Source organism: Rana temporaria, chromosome 4 (genome assembly GCF_905171775.1).
Source record: "Rana temporaria chromosome 4, aRanTem1.1, whole genome shotgun sequence".
Taxonomy (NCBI): domain Eukaryota; kingdom Metazoa; phylum Chordata; class Amphibia; order Anura; family Ranidae; genus Rana; species Rana temporaria.
The window spans coordinates 437139014-437159174 of record NC_053492.1 but is presented as its reverse complement, the minus strand read 5'-3'; the positions used below and the strand labels follow the sequence as shown (position 1 = coordinate 437159174).

At 43.9% G+C, this 20161-nt stretch overlaps 1 protein-coding gene across 2 annotated transcripts in view; it reads right to left on the bottom strand.

Moving 5' to 3' along the window:
- Positions 1–20161, bottom strand: part of PACC1 (proton activated chloride channel 1) — a 59618-nt gene that overhangs the window by 14369 nt on the left and 25088 nt on the right. For both annotated transcript variants that reach the window (XM_040351474.1, XM_040351475.1), the window contains exons 4-7: positions 16327–16481; positions 12671–12813; positions 6123–6267; positions 3886–3993 (exon numbers count right to left, since the gene is read on the bottom strand). In XM_040351474.1, coding sequence (XP_040207408.1) covers positions 3886–3993; positions 6123–6267; positions 12671–12813; positions 16327–16481 — 551 coding nt within the window. The remainder of the gene's footprint in view (positions 1–3885; positions 3994–6122; positions 6268–12670; positions 12814–16326; positions 16482–20161) is intronic.

Here is a 20161-nt window from a genome sequence, read left to right as displayed (position 1 = left end):
CAAACAAAACCCCAGTCAACCCCCCCCCCCCCCCCCCCCGCCACTCGCAGACAATGGGACCTGCAGACAGACAGAGAGACAGATAGATAGATAGATAGACAGACAGATAATAAAACAAATAGATAGATAGATAGATAGATAGATAGATAGATAGATAGATAGATAGATAGATAGATAGAGGGAGGGGGAGGGAGCGAGAGATAGAGCTATATATAATTAGATAGATAATTAGATAGACAGACAGACAGATAGATAGATAGAGAGACATAGCTAGATAGAGAAATAGATAATTAAACAGATAGATAGATGGAGGGAGGGGGAGAGAGATAGAGCTATAGATAATTAGATAGATAGATAATTAGACATACAGATAGATAATTAGATAGATAGATAATTAGACAGACATATAGATATAGATAATTAGATAGATAGATAGATAGATAGATAGATAGATAGATAATCAGACAGACAGATATAGATAGATAATTAGATAGAGAGCGATAGATAGATAGATAGATAGATAGATAGATAGATAGATAGATAGATAGATAGACAATTAAACAGATAGAGAGAGACAGAGAAAGAGAGAGAGAGAGGGAGAGCGATAGATAGATAGATAGATAGATAGATAGATAGATAGATAGATAGATAGATAGATAGATAGATAGAGCTGTAGATAGATAATTAAACAGACAGATATATAGATATAGATAGATAATTAGATGGATATAGATAGATAGATAGATAATCAGACAGACAGCTAGCTATAGATAATTAGATAGACAGACAAATAGATAGATAGATAGATAGATAGATAGATAGAGACATAGAGATATAGAGCTATAGATAGATAGATAGATAGATAGATAGATAGATAGATAGAGACATAGAGCTATAGATAGATAGATAGATAGATAGATAGATAGATAGATAATTAAACAGACAGACAGATAGATATAGATAGATAATTAGATAGATAAATAGATAATTAGGCAGATAGCTATAGATAGATAGATAGATAGATAGATAGATAGATAGATAGATAATTAAACAGACAGATAGATATAGATAGACAGACAGATAATTAGATAGATAAATAGATAGATAATTAGACAGAGGTAGCTAATAGATAGATAGATAGATAGATAGATAGATAGATAGATAGATATGGCGATAGATAGATAGATAGATAGATAGATAGATAGATAGATAGATAGATAGATAGATAGATAGATAGATAGATAGATAGAGACATAGATAGATAGAGAGAGAGAGAGATAGATCTATAGAGAGAGAGAGAGAGAGAGAGAGAGAGATAGATCTATAGAGAGAGAGAGAGAGAGATAGATCTATAGAGAGAGAGAGAGAGAGAGAGATAGATCTATAGAGAGAGAGAGAGAGAGAGAGATAGATCTATAGAGAGAGAGAGAGAGATAGATAGAGCTATAGATAGATAGATAGAGACATAGATAGATAGAGACATAGAGCTATAGATAGAGAGATAGATAGATCTATAGATCGAGAGATAGATAGATAGAGCTATAGATAGATAGATAGATAGATAGATAGATAGATAGATAGATAGATAGATAGATAGATAGATAGATATGGCGATAGATAGATAGATAGATAGATAGATAGATAGATAGATAGATAGATAGATAGATAGATAGATATGGCGATAGATAGATAGATAGATAGATAGATAGAGAGAGAGAGAGATAGATCTATAGAGAGAGAGAGAGAGAGAGAGATAGATCTATAGAGAGAGAGAGAGAGAGAGAGAGATAGATCTATAGAGAGAGAGAGAGAGAGAGAGATAGATCTATAGAGAGAGAGAGAGATAGATAGAGCTATAGATAGATAGATAGAGACATAGATAGATAGAGACATAGAGCTATAGATAGAGAGATAGATAGATCTATAGATAGATAGATAGATAGATAGATAGATAGATAGATAGATAGATAGATAGATAGATAGATAGATAGATATGGCGATAGATAGATAGATAGATAGATAGATAGATAGATAGATAGATAGATAGATATGGCTATAGATAGATAGAGAGATAGATAGATAATTAAACAGATAGATAGACAGAGAGAGAGAGAGAGAGAGAGAGACAGAGAGAGAGAGAGAGAGAGAGAGCGGGGACAGTCAGATAGATTAGATAGGCAGACAGAGATAAGAGATCTGTACAGCTGCAGGACGCAGGCACTCTAAGCCCTCACACACAGACAGGAGATGTGAAGCACGGCACCCTCCCCCTCCCTCCTGTCCTCTCTCAGTCCGATCACAGTACAGGCTGAGCATACAGCATAAGGTGCTGGACATGATGGGGTGGACAGGGACACTGGACAGGACAGACAATGAGACAAATAAAGTATTTTAATAAAGTTTCTTACCTTGATTCCTCCTGGAGTCAAAAGCGAAAGTAACACTGCCCTGGGGAAAGCACCGCCCATTTCCTTCTGCAGTGAGGAAGCAGCAGGACCCAATTAGAGAGGAGAGTGGAGACACTGGAGAGTGATTGGCTCATGGCGCACAGCACATAGCCACAGAGCTTAAAAAAAAACTGCAAATGAAGCGTCTTGCCTGCTGCATTGGCATGACGCTTCAATGATGCTATAGCAGTGCTCTGAGTCTTTGACCGGCGCTCACCCTGAACATGCACCGTCTTAAAGGACCTTTTTTTTTTCTTAAAGGGCCCAAAAAAAAATTTTTTTTTTTCATTTTTTTTTTTTTTTTTTTTTTACTGGCTTTGGGGAGAGGGGGGGCGGCGCCCATGCGCCCCCTATGGACGGGCCGCCACTGACTAAAAGTGATACTAAACACACACACACGGTTTATTTTACATTGTCCCTTCTGTTTCTGTATGTGGATGATGGCACTGTAATTATTTTAATAAAAAAAAAAACGAATTGATATACAGCTGTCACATAAACCAGCTCTCTCCCAGCCTGTCTGCAGGGAAACATAAGCAGGAGGAGCTTCTAGTCCATTGCTGCTGGTCACATGTTCAAAAAGAGCAAAAATAATTACGATGTGCGGCTTAACGCATTTTTTGGGATGTTTTTTTTGTGTTTCCACCAACCTCTTCCTGACAACCTGCCATGTGCTCTGAAAGCAGATGTGTAGAGGAAGAGAGAACATGGCTGATAATCAGGTAGGTGGAACTCAGCTTTAATATCAGTTCATGTTTAGTTGTTCCCTGTATTTGGTCACCTGGAAAATAACAACCTCATGAACTCATGGGCTAATGAAGTGAACTTTGGGAATGGATTGCTCCACAGTGCCTACAGCTACACAGACATGTTTTAAAACGTATTTACTGCTTATTGGAAACATGGAAATACTTCTGGCTTATGCCGCGTACACACGACTGTTATTCATGTCATGCAAAAAAACGTTTTTCTCAACGTGATTTGTCGCGATTCCTCTATAGCCTGCCTTGCATACAGACGTTCGTGAAAAAAATTGAGCAAAGCACAGTGACGTACAACACGTACGACGGCACTATAAAGGGGAAGTTCCATTCAAATGGCGCCACCCTTTGGGCTGCTCTTGCTAATTTCCCCGTCTCATAACTTGCTTCTGAGCATGCACGTTTTTTTCCCCCTCGTAAAAGCGTACACACGATCGTGAAAAAGAATGACGTGAAAAACGACAAAAAAAAAAAGAGCAGGTTCTAAAAAATTTTAGCCCATTTTTTCTTGTTGAGAAAAATGCTCTGGAGCCTACACACGGCTGTTTTTCATGACCAATTTAAAAAATTGCATTTTTCTCGTCATCAAAAACGGTCGTGTGTACAGTTTCCTTGCATTGCTGTAAAACTGATTTGATTCCATTTCACACATTCTCAGTGTTGGGCTGTATACTCACATCCTGAATTTCTTGCATGTACGGGTCTTTCCATTCAAATACCACAAAGAACAACTGGTCCCCCTTTTCAGCAGCTGATCTCCGATCAATGAAATTCACCACACTTGTCTATAATCATCAAAAAAAAACAAAAATGATTTAATAAACAGTAGTAACTGGCCCATGTACAGTATTTTATTATTATAATTTGATCCCGTTTGATTTTGTAGTTTTCCTGCTTACAAAGAAATGAGGAGTCTATATTTTTTATCCTAGGTGAATTTTAAATGATAGAGACAAAATATCAACTAAACATTTTGAAATAAAACACGACACAAATGATATAAATTGAGTTTCAGTTCAGTGAGTAAAATAAGTATTTGATCCCCTACCAACCAACAATAATTCTGACTCCCACAGACTGGCTACAGTATGCGCTAGAGCTGCACGAATAATCATCAAGAATCGTTATCGCGATCTTTTTCCCATTGCGATTCTTGACACAGGGTTTCACGATCTTTGACATGAAAATAATTTTCTCTCTGCACTTTGGTATGCAAATAATTTCCTGTCTGCTCTCAGCCAAAAGTCAAAGTCTGGGCAATCTGCCAAGTTTTGAAAACATTCTTTATCAGTGGAAATTTAAGTCTAAACATTGTATCACATTGACTTGTACATCAAAGGAATAAACTTCTGTGTGTAAATTAGGAACGTTTAACCACTTAAACACCAAGGGGCAGATCCCCAAAGAAATTACGCCGGCGTATCTGTTGATACGCAGCGTAATTTCTAATTTTGCGCGTCGTATCTTTGTTTTGGTATCCACCAAACAAGATACGACGGCATCTGTGCCGTCGGACCTAAGATGCAATTTTCCGGCGGCCGCTGGGTGGCGTTCACGTCGTAATCCGCGTCGAGTATGCAAATTAGCTATTTCCGACGATCCACGAAAACGTACGAGCGGCCGTCGCATTCTTTTACGTCATTTCCGTTCGGCTTTTTCCGACGTATAGTTAAAGCTGCTATCTGGTGGCGTACTCAATGTTAAGTATGGCCGTCGTTCCCGCGTATAATTCCGAAAATTTTACGTCGTTTGCGGAAGTCGTCCGTGAATGGGGCTGGACGCCATTTACGTTCACGTCGAAAACAATGACGTCCTTGCGACGTCATTTGGAGCAATGCACCCTGGGAGTTTTGATGGACGGGGCATGCGCAGTTCGTTCGGCACGGGGACGCGCTTCATTTAAATGAAACACGCCCCCTACTCGCCGCATTTGAATTCCGCGCCCTTACGCCGCGAGAGATACACTACGCCGCCGTAACTTACCGCGTAAATTCTTTCTGGATTCAAAGATTTACAAAGTAAGTTACAGCGGCGTAGCATATCTCACATACGCTGCGCCCACGCAAATGTATGTGGTTCTACTCCCAAACCTTTTTCTGACAGCTCTTTTCAAGTTAAAATCATTATTTTTTTTGCTAGAAAATTACTTAGAACCCCCAAACATTATATATTTTTTTAGTAGAGACCCTAGAGAATAAAATGGCGGTTGCTGCAATATTTTATGTTGCACTGTATTTGCGCAGCAGTCTTTTTAAATGCAATTTTTTGGGAAAAAATTACTTTAATGAATTCTAAAAAAAACTAGCCAGTAAAGTTAGCCCATTTTTTTTTGTATAAATGTAAAAGATTTTACGCCGTGAGTTTCGTGAGAGAATCGTGATCTTCATTATAAGAAAAAAAATCGTGATTCTCATTTTGGCCAGAATCGTGCAGCTCTAGTATGCGCTCATGTGGTACACAGATTAGTCTTGTCAATTTAAAGCGGAGTTCCACCTAAAAATGGAACTTTCGCTTAACCCACTCCTCGCCCCCTTACATGCCACATTTGGCATGTAATTTTTTTGGGGGGGGGAGTGGGGGCTTCAGGAGAAGGGGACTTCCTGTCCCACTTCCCCCTTCCGCCGAGGGGCTGGAGCCGTGGAGCAGGTAAGTGTCTGTTTATTAAAAGCCAGCAGCTACATTTTTTGTAGCTGCTGACTTTTAATAAACTTAAAAAAAGGCTGGAACTCCGCTTTAAGAAGGTGATCCTAACAACAACTCGTTATGTGTATAAAAGACACTTGTCCGAGGGGGCGTGGCCTGGAGCAGCATGCTCACTCAATTACTATGACAGCCGGAGAACTGGCATTTTCTGAACAGACGTCAGTGGTGGCGTCCAACTTATTTATTTCTTTAGCTGAATCTGATCTCCCACCTCCTGTTTGAATTCCACCGATTGGCTTCCATCTTCCTCCGTTGTCTTCACAAGAGACATTTTCACCCATGTGCGAAATCCCCCGGAGAACTTCCAGCTGGAGAAGGAACTCTCACAGTCCTGCATGAATTTTGTTTGATTTGCACTGTAAATAATAATGGAAGGAATGAATGAATCAAGAAGTGTACCAATATTGCATGATTTCTTCTACTTCCTGTTGTGCATCTGGGATAGGAAGAGAAGGGGAATTTCCGCAATGGTACACAGAGATTAAACCAATTGTGGTTATTTTTAAAACCCAACTCCAAGAATTAAAATAAAATCTTCCCTTGTTGTGGGGTTAAATGCTAAGGGGCAGATCCACAGACAGAGTACGCCGGTGTATCTACTGATACGCCGGCGTACTTTCAAATTTACCGCTTCGTATCGTTGTTTTGAATCCTCAAAACAAGATACGACGGCTTCTGGGTTAGATCCGACAGGTGTAAGTCTTCGTACGCCTTCGGATCTAAGATGCAATTCTTCGGCGTCCGCTGGGTGGCGTTCACGTCATTTTCCGCGTCGGGTATGCAAATTAGCTATTTACGACGATCCACGAACGTACGACCGGCCGGCGCATTTTTTTTACGCCGTCTGTAGTCTGCTTTTTCCGGCGTATAGTTAAAGCTGCTATTTCGTCGCGTATAGTTAGATTTGCCATGTTAAGTATGGCCGTCGTTCCCACGTCGAAATTTGAATTTTTTCTTTTTTTTGCGCAAGTTGTCCGTGAATCGGAATGTACGTAAGTCACGTCTAAGTTTAAAAAATGACGTCATTTCGCGCAATGCGCGGCGGGAAATTTAGAAACGGAGCATGCGCAGTTCATTCGGCGCGGGGACGCGCTTCATTTAAATGAAACACGCCCCCTAATCGCCAATTTGAATTCCGCGCCGTTACACCGCTTGAGATACACTACGCCGTAACATACGGCGCAAATTCTTTGGGGATTCGAACCAAAAAAAGGAAGTTACGGCGGCGTAGGTATATCTTAGATACGCTGCGCCGGGGCAGATCTTTGTGGATCTGCCCCTAAATATTTAAAAATTGCAAAAAATAAAAAGTAAAACAAACTACTACTATTCCTAGCAGCGCTGTTACATACAAAGTAAAAAATCATATACAATAAAAGCGAAATACTGTTAACATATATGATTTTTTTTGTATGCAACACATTGCTGGTAGGATTTTTTTTAGGAATAGTTGTTTATTGCACTTCTTTATTTTCCACTATTTTTAAGTTTAATTTTAAGATAATTAGATCAGCAGCAGTGTAATTTTATCTGTTTAATTATTTTGTGTGTTCACTCCCTGAATGCATGGTGAGGTGGAAATAAATGTTATTTAAGTCTAGGAAGTATGGGAGTACGTTCAGGGGTCGCCAATGCGACCGAGCCCCATGCTCCAGGGGGCCCAAGTGCCCCCCGTACGTCTGAATAGAAGGGCATTGGGAATGGCGGCATGTAGAGGAACTGATACCTCCATGCAGCTGCTGAATGTCTGCTTCTCCTCCTCTCCCTCCCGCAGACATTCAGCGGTTGCAGGAGGGAAATGGAGGACATCGGATCCTCCACATTCTGCTCCCACCGCCTCCCTATCGATGTCCTGCTGCCCTGGGCTCCTGTGTGCTTCCCCCCCCCCTGCAGCGCTGCAGGGGTTTCCCCTATCACCTTCAGCCGCCTGCTGTGGGGGATCTGTCAGGACGGAGAGCAGGGTATGGGGCCAGTAATTTACCAGCCCCTTCCTTACCTTAATGAATAGAGTCAGCAATCTCAGTACCAATCATCACTGACTCAGTCATAGCTGGGGCATAGTAATCTGTGTTTACTATTCCTCCATTTATAAATGAACGGGAAGCTCTGTACAGAGCTATTCCTGTTCATCCATTCTGTGCAGCTGAGGCTGCAGAGAAAGGGACTGATGAATCTGTCCTCAGTCCCTTATTCTGTCTCAAAAGTGAGACATCAGGAGTCTGTTTAGACCCCTGATATTTCACCAAAGCCCCCCATGAGGGTCTTAAATATAAAAAATAAAATAAAAAAATTGTAAAAATTTATTTTAACAAAAATAAAAAACTACTAACACCAGTGGAGGAACTTCAAGGATCACAAAGGTTGCACTGGCAATTAGGCTCTGGTGTTGGGGGGGACCCCAAGATGACAGGAAAGTGGCCTGCTGTGGGACCGTAATAAAGGGTCCCACGATGGGAGTAAAGGGCCCTAGGATCAGTGGGAAGGGCCCCGGTCAGAGGCCAGGGGGGGCCTTCATGGTTTCTTGCACCAGGACCCTGAAGGTTCTAGTTGAGCCTCTGCCCTATTCCAAGCTCTGTACAGCATTCTGCCCTCTTCTTCCTAAAAACATAAAATGCAAGGCTATAGGTACGATAAAACATGGACTCGTTCCCGCACATCGTGTGTAGGGCAACCCATTCATTTAATTGAAAAAAAAAAAACACTCTTTTCCAAAAGTATGCTGCACCTGTTTGGTGTACGCATGTGCAAATGAGTGGAGGTGCCATTAACAATGAATGGTGCGTCCACTAAAGGGCAATGTGTGTCTGTGCAAAATTGCACGGTGAACCTAGCCTTATCCTCTATTATATGTGGTGGCAGTGAGTTATAAGCGACTTATAGATCTTCAAGTGGGGGACCGGTTGCCCTGCCATTGGGACCTTGCTGGAGCATAGAATAGGACATGTATTTCTCCTTACTCTAGTTTTCCTAAGTAGAAAGAGCATTTAGCCTTTGTAACCCTTTGCAGTGTGTGCGTCTGTGGGGGGCAATGCATGGGTGTTTTTGTTGTTGTTGCTGTGCTCGGAGTTGGGCTTTAACTCTTCCCTACACTATCCAAAAAAAATAACCTTTTGGCTATAGGCAACTTAAACACATGTCCTATTAGTGTGCATTTAGCGCTGATTCCAGACTTTGAGGTAAAGGAGTCATGTCACCCCTCAGTGCTGGATTAAACTCTGCGCTGTCAACACTGAGAGGGCTGACATCTTCCCCCCATCTTCCTTCCGGGTTTGCAGCCTCCAGGCTACATGAGTGGCCGGGGACGCGATGACGTCACTTCCACGCATGCATGTGGGAGTCGCCGTTTACGGCACAGTCTCTGAAGGTCCGGCACTGTAAGTGGACGTTTGTTTTTTGGATTTCACTTGCTAAATAAAGATATCGTTTTAAGGAGTGCGGCAGTTCAGGACCTCTTTTCATCCAATGCACCTGTGCATAGCCAGCACCCTTTTGGCTTGGTGGGACGGAAGCAAAGCCAAGGGATCAGCAGTTTTCTGAGCGGAATTATTTCTCACTGTAAGTGGACATTCAGAGCGCATATGCCGTGATGTCCGAGGCTGCATGCACTCTGAATATCTCCTAAACTGTGCAAGTTCAGTAGATATTCACAGTAGCTACAGGTAAGCCTTATTATATGCTTACCTGTAGGTACAAGTGGTGTAACTAGGTTTACTACCACTTTAAGAAAGCTTCATTGTAATTTCCTTTCAAGATCAAATCAATATTATTTTAATTCTGATCCATTATCGCAGGGCCCTTTAATGGCTTGGGACCCATAGGCCGAGCCGAGCCCTACTCTGCCTACTTGGTAATTGGGCACTGCATCCCTTAGTAAGCTGAACACTCAGGTGTTTATGACTCTTGCCAATAATAATAATTATAATAACAGATGGATTTATGGGCAGCACAAACACGGCCACCAGTCGCAGTCCATGCCAAGGATAATGGGTTCTCTTCCCAGCCTGGCACAGGTACGGGCACGTGGTCCAGTTTACACAGAGATTAATGTTATCAACTAAATAAAAATGCTCTTTTCATCCTGATCATCCTTCTAAATTTCAGCTACGTCAGAGTCCTAATACCAGAGATGAAGCGCCTGCCGAGCACAAAGAGCCCATTGAGGAGGCGATGGAGGTTTTATCAGAAGACAAGGGAAGATTGTATTCCGGGGAGATTATGAAGATACAGACACGGGCTTGGAAACCTGCACACTTCCTCCAATGTCATACCATCCGTATGGAAGGAACCATGACAAAAATACAACACAGGCAGGATTTAAAGGTAGAGATACGAGGACTGACCTTCTTCTAAGAATGCCAGCTGACTGGCTGTGTTTGGCGTCAGAACAGAGTCACTGACCTGGAACAAGCATGCAGATCAGAAAGTCAGAACACTGGATCTGTATACTTGCTCAAGGTCAGTGACTTAAAATGATTGGACCAGAATGACAGCCAAGATACTAGCATTGTACTTCCTACCAACACTGCCAGAACTACTGTATTGTACCACCTACCTGCACTGCCAGAACTACTGTATTGTACCACCTACCTGCACTGCCAGAACTACTGTATTGTACCACCTACCTGCACTGCCAGAACTACTGTATTGTATCGCCTACCTGCACTGCCAGGACTACTGTATTGTACCACCTACCTGCACTGCCAGGACTACTGTATTGTACCACCTACCTGCACTGCCAGAACTACTGTATTGTATCGCCTACCTGCACTGCCAGGACTACTGTATTGTACCACCTACCTGCACTGCCAGGACAGCTGCACTGTACCAACAACCTGCACTGCCAGGACAGCTGCACTGTACCACCTACCTGCACTGCCAGAAATACTATATTGTACGACCTACCTGCACTGCCAGTACTACTGTACTGTACCACCTACCTGCACTACCTGCATACTGTATTGTACCTCCTACCTGCCCTGTAAGAACAACTGCACTGTACCACCTACCTTCACTGCCAGAACTGCTACATTGTACCACCTACCTGCACTGCAAGAACTGTTACATTGTATTTCCTACCTACCCTGCCTGAACTACTGTATTTTACCACCTACCTGCACTGCCAGAACAACTGCATTGTACATCCTACCTGCAATGCCAGAACTAATGTATTGTACCACCTACCTGCAATGCCAGAACTAATATATTGTACCACCTACCTGCACTGCCAGAACTACTGCATTGTATACCTCCCAACTGTCCCTGATTTCGAGGGACTCTCCCTGATTTGGAGCAAAGTCCCTCTTTCTTCCTCATCTGTCCCTCATTTTGGTCTGATCTATATTTATATATTAGGGATGCACCGATATATTGGTGGCCGATACATATTGGCCGAAAACAGCTGTTTTGGAGACATGCCGAAACAGCTTAAAAATTGCCGATAATGACTGCTCGCACAATCACCGCTGACTGTCCTGTGTCCTCCTCCAGCCCCCTTCCGTTTTGCTGCAGTCTCTCTCCCTCCATGTCCCCCTCCATGTTTCCTTCTCCTCCGTGTCCCACTCGGTTTTTCCTTCTCCTCCGTGTATCCGTGTATCCCGCCGCGTATCGCTCCGTGTATCCCTCCATGTTTCCCTCCGTGTATCCCTCTGTGTATCCCGCCGTGTAGCCCTCCGTGTCCCCAGCTGTGTTTCTCTCTCCCTCCGTGTAGCCCTCCGTGTCCCCAGCCGTGTTTCTCTCTCCCTCTGTGTATCCCTCCGTGTCTCCCCCGTGTTTCTCTCTCCCTCTGTGCTCCTCCAACACCCCCTGGAACTGTCAGGATGGAGAGCGGGGTAGGAGCCGGTAAATCCGAATGGACAGAGTCAGTGATGACTGACTGTCCATTCACATAACTGAAACATCGTAAACTGTGTTTACAATGTTTCAGTTTATGAATAAAGAGAAGCCGCTGTTTTCTGTCCATTCATTTTCAGCGCAGCTGAAGCTGCAGAGAAAGGGATTGGGGAACCTGTGTCCCTAGTCCCTTTCCCTGTTTCAGAGGGGAGATGTCAGAGATCTGTTAAGACCCCTGATATCTCACCAAAGCCCCCCCAACAGGGCTGATTAAAAAAAAAAAAAAAAAATTGCAATAAATAATTAAAAAAATAAAATGTAAATAATAATAAAAACACACTGACAATCCACTACCCCCCCCCCCACCTCAAAAAAAATATCACTGTAAAAAAAAAAAAAAAAAAAGTAAAACAAATTGTAATTATAAAAAAAAAAAAAGAAAAGTAATTTTCAGTTTCGGTTTCGGCCTGACATTTTTTTTTATTCTGGTTTTGTTTCGGTTCTGAAATTTCCATTTCGAGGCACCACTAATATATATGTATATAAAATGTACTTTTTATCTATCAAAAGGGGGCGTGACAAGGGGGTGTGTCCTATGCCTGCATACTTTTGCTGATAGGTGTCCCTCATTCCCATCTCAAAAATATGGGAGGTATGGCATTGTACTACCTACCTGCATTGCCAGAACTACTGCTTTATAGGACCTACTTGCACTACCAGAATTGCTGCATTGTACCATCTACCTGCACTGCCAATACTGCTGCACAGTACCACCTACCGGCACTGCCACCTACCTGGAGTGCCAGTGAAGGTAAATATTCATTTCGATGACATCTGGTAATCAGTCTGTCTTATTTCTTGTTTGTTCCTTTTCGGAGCACATGTTATATTCAGTGTATTTTTATCTGTTGGCAAAAGGAGAATTCTTACCTAGTTAGGAAATTCTGAAAAGAAGAGAACAGTAAGTAGTCGATGGCGCTGAAGTCTTGTTCTGTCTCATTAAGGTGGAACTGCAGAAAGACCAGCTCTCTCTTCCGCACTTCACGCGGGCCTTTAACAATGAGCGCATGCTTCTACAAAACACAATATTAATATAGAACACCTAAATCAGTATCCAACAGAAAACACAATCATCCAAAAACATGGCTGCACCCCTCCAACTGCCTACACAGCAAGTATATAGTACTGTATATAGGACAGGTTTAGGGAGTGTACATTTTCAGTTAGTATTGGTCTCGGTTCATACCGGTGCAATGCGGGAACCAGCGCGATTCCTGTGCGGATTCCCACATCGCATCTTACTCGCAGGCAGGTCACACAGCTCTCTGTGAACCAATGCGGTGGTCAATGTAAAGTTAATGACGCCCCCAAATCGGTGCGCAGAACGCAGTGTGAACTGTGAAATCGGATCGCATAGGTCTGAACACCCATGCGATCCGATTCCAGTGCGAATCAAAAAAAGGGTCCTGCACCATATTGGTTCAAATGCGATGCAATTTCATCCATACAAACTGTACGGCTGAATTCGCATTATACAGACGTCGCATGTGAATGGACACAGCAATGAGGCGCTTACAATGTCTGACATTGCACTAGTGTGAACCCAGCCTTAAAGTGGGACTTTTGCTGTGACTTTACATATTTACAAGCTTGCACTTATATATTTATGTATTGTTTCCAAAGACTGGTCTGACTCATTGTGAGAATTGACTCACAAGTATTAGAATTTCCCTTTAAGAGTGGCAAAGTTTTTATGTTGCTGTGGTTCAATGCTGCCATCTGGTGGATATCCTGGCAAAATGCACCAATATTTTTTTAAACTTTTAGGCCTCATGTACAGTAAACTCACGTTAAGGAGCTTTTGGGCATTTTCTTTCAGCAGCCCCTGAACTCTCCTCAATGTTATCCTATGGGTACATGTATACTAAATCGGGTACCTTTGTTTGCCCATCAATGCATCCTTACCAGTGCCCATTCAATGCATCCTTACCAGTGCCCATTCAATGCATCCTTTCCAGTTCCCATCAATGCAACCTGACCAGAGCTCAGCAATACAGCCTCACCAGTGGCCATTAATGCAGCCTCACCAGTGCCCATCCAATGCAGCCTCACCTATGCCCATCCAATGCAGCCTCACCTATGCCCATCCAATGCAGCCTCATCAGTGCCCAGCAATTCAGCCTCACCAGTGCCCAGCAATTCAGCCTCACCAGTGACCATCCAATGCAGCCTCACCAGTGCCCATTCAGTGCAGCCTCACCTGTGCCCAGTAATGCAGCCTCACCTGTGCCCAGCCAATGCAGCCTCACTTGTGCCCATCCAATGCAGCCTCACTTGTGCCCATCCAATGCAGCCTCACCAGTGCCCATCCAATGCAGCCTCACCTGTGCCCATCCAATGCAGCCTCACCAGTGCCCAGCAATTCAGCCTCACCAGTGCCCAGCAATTCAGCCTCACCAGTGCCCATCCAATACAGCCTCACCAGTGCCCATCCAATACAGCCTCACCAGTGCCCATCCAATGCAGCCTCACCAGTGCCCATCCAATGCAGCCTCACCAGTGCCCAGCAATGCAGCCTCACCTGTGCCCAGCAATGCAGCCTCACCTGTGCCCATCCAATGCAGCCTCACCAGTGCCCATCCAATGCAGGCTCACCAGTGCCCATCCAATGCAGGCTCACATGTGCAAATCAATGCAGCCTTGTCAGTGCAGGGGATCAGAGGGGAAGAGAAGAGCCTGCTGGATCTTCACACAGGCCAGCATCGCCCGCTGTGACAGCTTTAATTTGAATCGCTGGGTGCCCGCTGTCACACAAAGCCCCACCTCCTGGATCAGCTCCAACCTATGATAGACAGAACATGTCCCACCATTGAACAAGTATGATGTCTTTTAAAGGAGCCAAACCAGGAGGCGGGACTTTGTGTGAAGGCGGGAATCCGGCGATTCAAATTAAAGCTGTCACAGCGGGTGACGCCGGACTTTTTTTTTTAATAAGCCAAGATTTCAACTTTAAAAAAGCAGATTCTGACCTTTTATGTATTTCGAGAAACGGACGTTGGCACGGGATTTCCTAAGACCTAACATCCATTTAGATGATAATGAAAAATGTGACTACATAATAACCGTGTTAAGTCAGGAAGTCTGTTCCAGGATCCGCTGACGCATTTTAGATAAGCTGAACAAATCTGAGGTCTGTAACTGTTCCACTACATCCGCCATTAAAGCAGCGCTCAAGGCAAATATTGAAAAAATGTAAAAGAGAAGTTGTACTGTATTTTCAGTGAAGGTATATTTTGGATCCTTATTGCAGTATACAGGGCGCTTCACGGGGCGCTTCATGGGCCGCTTCACCGGGCGCTTCACGGCTAAATCCACCTTTTACAAAAGTGCCCATATAATGGCAGCAAAAAAAGTGCATTTATTATTTTTTGCAAAAAAGCCTGTAGAGCTTTGCAATCGGGGTGGGGGAGACCCAAAGGGAAGTGATAGGAAATTGTACCCCTGTCTCCATCCCCCACCCTCTGCGGTAGAACCATCCCCCTCTGCGATGCTACCAACACCCCCTGCCTCCAATCACCCCCTGCCACTAACACCCCCTGCCTCCAATCACCCCCTGCCTCCAATCTCCCCCTGCCACAAACACCCCCTGCCACAAACACCCCCTGCCTCCAATTTCCCCCAGGCCCCCTGCCTCCATCGTCCCCTGTCTCCATCCCCCTCTGCGGTGGTGCCACCAACAAACCCCTGTCTCCATCCCCCACCCTCTGCGGTGCCACCATCCCCCTCTGTGATGCCACTAACACCCCCTGCCTCCAATCACCCCCTGCCACTAACACCCCCTGCCTCCAATCACCCCCTGCCTCCAATCTCCCCCTGCCACAAACACCCCCTGCCACAAACACCCCCTGCCACAAACACCCCCTGCCTCCAATTTCCCCCAGGCCCCCTGCCTCCATCGTCCCCTGTCTCCATCCCCCTCTGCGGTGCCACCAACAACCCCTGTCTCCAATCACCCCCTGCCACTAACACCCCCTGCCACTAACACCCCCTGCCACTAACACCCCCTGCCTCCAATCTTCCCCTGCCACTAACACCCCCTGCCACTAACACCCCCTGCCTCCATCCTTCTCTGCGGTGCCACCGCAGCCACCATCACCCCCTGCCTCCAATCTCCATGCGCAGTTCCAAGCCGAATCGATCTCGGCTATTTTTACTGGCACATTTCCGCAACCACGGACATTTACGAACGGGGGAAAAAAGTGCCCGTTTTTACGAACTGGCCGTAAAAATACGGACGGTTGGCAACACTGTGAAGCACCTAACAGAGTTTCTAATCCAACCCCACTATCCAAATCCTACACCCTTTAGGGCATGTGAAAACCCAAGAACAAATCCAGTCCTTAGATGTGGTAACTGCATTCATTTTATTTTTTCCTTATTTTTCACCTGGTGATCCTGCCAGTAACACACTTCCTGTCCTAGGATGACAACGCTCACTCACCATACTGTATATCTAAGGATCCAGAGTCAGGCAATAAAACAAAGCTCCCCTGGATACGTACAGAAGAGACTGAATACTACTTTACCATGGTCTGGTTGGTGAACGGATCAATGTAGTCGATCTTCTGGGTCACACAGCTGTTCTCTCCAGGCTGGCCGGGGTTTTTTAGTGGCGGGATGTGATCATACAGATGATGTTCACAGCTTAGGAGTTCAGCTTTTCCCGGATACAGAGCAATGCCTGTTACAAACAAAACATTCAAAAGGTCTTATTTTATGAAAACTTCATTAGGTTCCACATAATAATCAAGAACTAAAAAAACAATTCTGTGAGGAAAATTCGTTTTTTCAGTATCCCCGTGCCTAGGACGGTCAGATTCCTACGTAAAAAATGTTTATTTTTTTCTTGTGTGATGATTGGCTGTTCAGGCTCCCAGGAAGAGAGAGTTCAGCCCTGTCTAATGCTGGCCATACACTCCACGAAAAATCGTCCGAACGAACGTTCGGTCGTGAGCGCAAACGATATTGCCATCATGTAATGACCGATAAACCGTTCAGTGGACATAAATAAAAAAAATTGTTTTTTTACATATACCTAGTGCAGAAAGTTCGGACGGGAAACACATTAACCACTTCCATACTGGGCACTTAAACACTCTCCTGACCAGACCAATTTTCAGCTTTCAGGGCTCTCACACTTTGAATGACAATTACTCAGTCATGCAACACTGTACCCAAATGATTTTTTTGTCCTTTTTTTCCCACAAATAGAGCTTTCTTTTGGTGGTATTTGATCACCTCTGTGTTTTTTATTTTTTGCGCTATTAATGAAAAAAGACCGAAAATTTAGAAAAAAAATGTTTTTTTCTTAGTTTCTGTGATAAAATTTTGCAAAATATTAATTTTTCTTCATAAATTTTGGCCACAATTTATACTGCTACATGTCTTTGATAAAAATAACCCAAATTTTTTGGAAATTATTTGGTCTGTGTGAAAGTTTTAGAGTCTACAAGCTATAGTGCAAATCATAATAAATTATCACATCTGATCACACCTGATGTTTTGAAGGCCTATCTCATTTCTTGAGACCCTAACAAGCCAGGAAAGTACAAATGCCCCCCAAATAACCCCTTTTTGGAAAGTAGACATCCCAAGGTATTTAGTAAGAGGCATGGTGAGTTATTTGAAGTTGTAATTTTTTTCCCAAAACACTTTGCAAAATTAAGATTTTTATTTTTTATTTAAAAAATTTCTCAAAAGTGTCATTGTAATAGCTTATTTCTCTCACATGGCATGTGCATACCACAAATGACACCCCGAAATACATTCTGCTACTCCTCCTGAGTAAAACGATACCCCATGTGTGAGACTTTTTCACTGCCTGGCCACATACAGATGCCCAACATGCATGGAGCGCCATCAGGGGTTTTAGGAGCATAAATTGCACATCTAACTAGTTGACAACCTATTACAATTTAGAAGGCCCTGGAACACCAGGACAATGGAATTACCCACAAAATGACCCCATTTTGGAAAGCCAACACCCTAACGTATAATCTATGAGGCATAATGAGTCTTTTGAACGGTTCATTTTTTTCCAGAAGTTTTTGGAATATGTGGAAAAAAAATGAAAACGCATTTTTTTTACACAAAGTTGTCCATTGATAAGATATTTCCAACACATAGCATGTACATAGCAAAAATGACACCCCAAAATACATTCTGCTATTCCTCCTGAGTAAAACGATACCCCATGTGTGAGACTTTTTCACTGCCTGGCCACATACAGATGCCCAACATGCAGGGAGCGCCATCAGGGGTTTTAGGAGCATAAATTGCACATCAAACTAGTTGACAACCTATTACACGTTTGAAGGCCCTGGAACACCAGGACAATGGAATTACCCACAAAGTGACCCCATTTTGGAAAGCTAACACCCCAACGTATAATCTATGAGGCATAATGAGTCTTTTGAACGGTTCATTTTTTTCCAGAAGTTTTTGGAATATGTGGAAAAAAAAATGAAATCGCATATTTTTTACACAAAGTTGTCCATTGATAAGATATTTCCAACACATAGCATGTACATAGCAAAAATGACACCCCAAAATACATTCTGCTACTCCTCCTGAGTAAAACGATACCCCATGTGTGAGACTTCTACACAGCCTGACCACATATAGAGATCCAACATGCAAGGAACACCGTCAGGTGTTCCAGAGACACATAGCATGCACATACCAAGAATTACACCCCAAAATACATTATGCTGAGCAAAGCGTAAACAAAAGATTACCTTGGTAATAGTAGCGCAGTTCTACACAGCAGGATAGCACTGGTCCAGGCAGCAGGCAGGGACTGGTCAGCAACGTCCAGGCAGGGATACTGCAGGTGGTCAGTTCATGCAACAGGCAGAGGCATGATGGCATAGGTCCTACAGGCAGCAGGAGGGCCTCGTTCAGGACAGAATGGGGACAGGGGTAGAGGCTTCTCCCACCCAAATCTCTTTGAAGCCTCCGGGCAACCAGACCCTAATCTAGCATGAGAAAACAAAAAAGTTTTCTTCATCCAGAAAAACTTTTCTGGCGCCCCTCACATATGTGAGACCCCTGTGTTGAATCCCACTAGTCCAGTAGCAGGGTACAAGATCAGTCCAAGAGGCAGGCAAAAGGCATGGTCAAACAGTCCGAGGTCAGTTCCAGATCAGGCAGAGGCAGTACAGAATCGTTAGGCAGAAGAATGGTCGAAAAACAGTCCAGGGTCAATTCCAAATCGGGCAGCGGTATTACAAAATCATTAGGCAGAAGGGTGGTCCAATAACAAGCCGGGGTCAGTTACAAAGCAGGCAGTGGCATAAGGGGTGAGAAGGCAGGAACGGAGGATTACGTTTACCATACTAAACTAATACTTTAGTTTAGTATGGTAACGTTTGAAACAGTCAATTATACAGAGGCCTGGTTGTGAAGGACACTCTGCACAATAATAAACTGTGTCCCGTCTGACTCCTACACTGGCACACACTCTACATTTTTTTTGAGCTCGTCTGCCTGATGCTGTGGGAGGGACCTTATCTGGGAAGTGCCGTTCGGAGAGCCGACTTAGGACATCTGATCGGATGTGTTGGGGCAGGTCGTCCGGGAATATCAGGGTAGTGGTAATTTCCTCCAGGTAGCCAAGGAAGGGTAGGGGGTTTTGGGTGGATTTGCGGTAAATAATATGGGAGTTGTAGACGGCCAAATGAAAAAAATAAATTGCTACTTTCTTGTACCAATGGTACGTGCGTCTTGTGGGTAGATATGGTTCCATCATTTGATCATTTAGGTCGACTCCCCCCATGAACAAATTGTAGTCCTGAATGCAGGTGGGTTTTTGGATGGTGGTGCCACGCCTTCTGCGGGTTTCTACAAAGGAATCGTTGTGGATGGACGACAACATATACACGTCTCTTCTGTCCCTCCACTTCACTGCCAGAACCTCCTTGTTCCGCAGACTCGCCGATTCCCCTTTCTTCAGCTTTGTATTTACAAGGCTTTGCGGAAAGCCTTTCCGGTTCTTTCTGGCGGTGCCACATGCTGGCGTCTTCTTTCGGTGCAGGTTGTGGAACAGAGGAAGAGACGTGTAGAAGTTGTCCACGTACAGGTGGTATCCTTTATCCAGGAGGGGGGTGATAAGTTGCCAGACAACTTTTGCACTTGATCCCAAGTAGTCTGGGCAATCGGGGGGATTCAGCTGGGTGTCCTTCCCTTCGTACACCAAAAAGGAATACAAGTACCCTGTGGCTCGTTCACATAACTTGTACATCTTCACCCCATAGCGGGCTCTTTTGCTTGGCATGAACTGTTTGATCTTAAGTCGGCCACAAAATTTTACTAGGGACTCGTCGACACAAATGTGTTGTTCCGGGGTATATATTTGGGGGA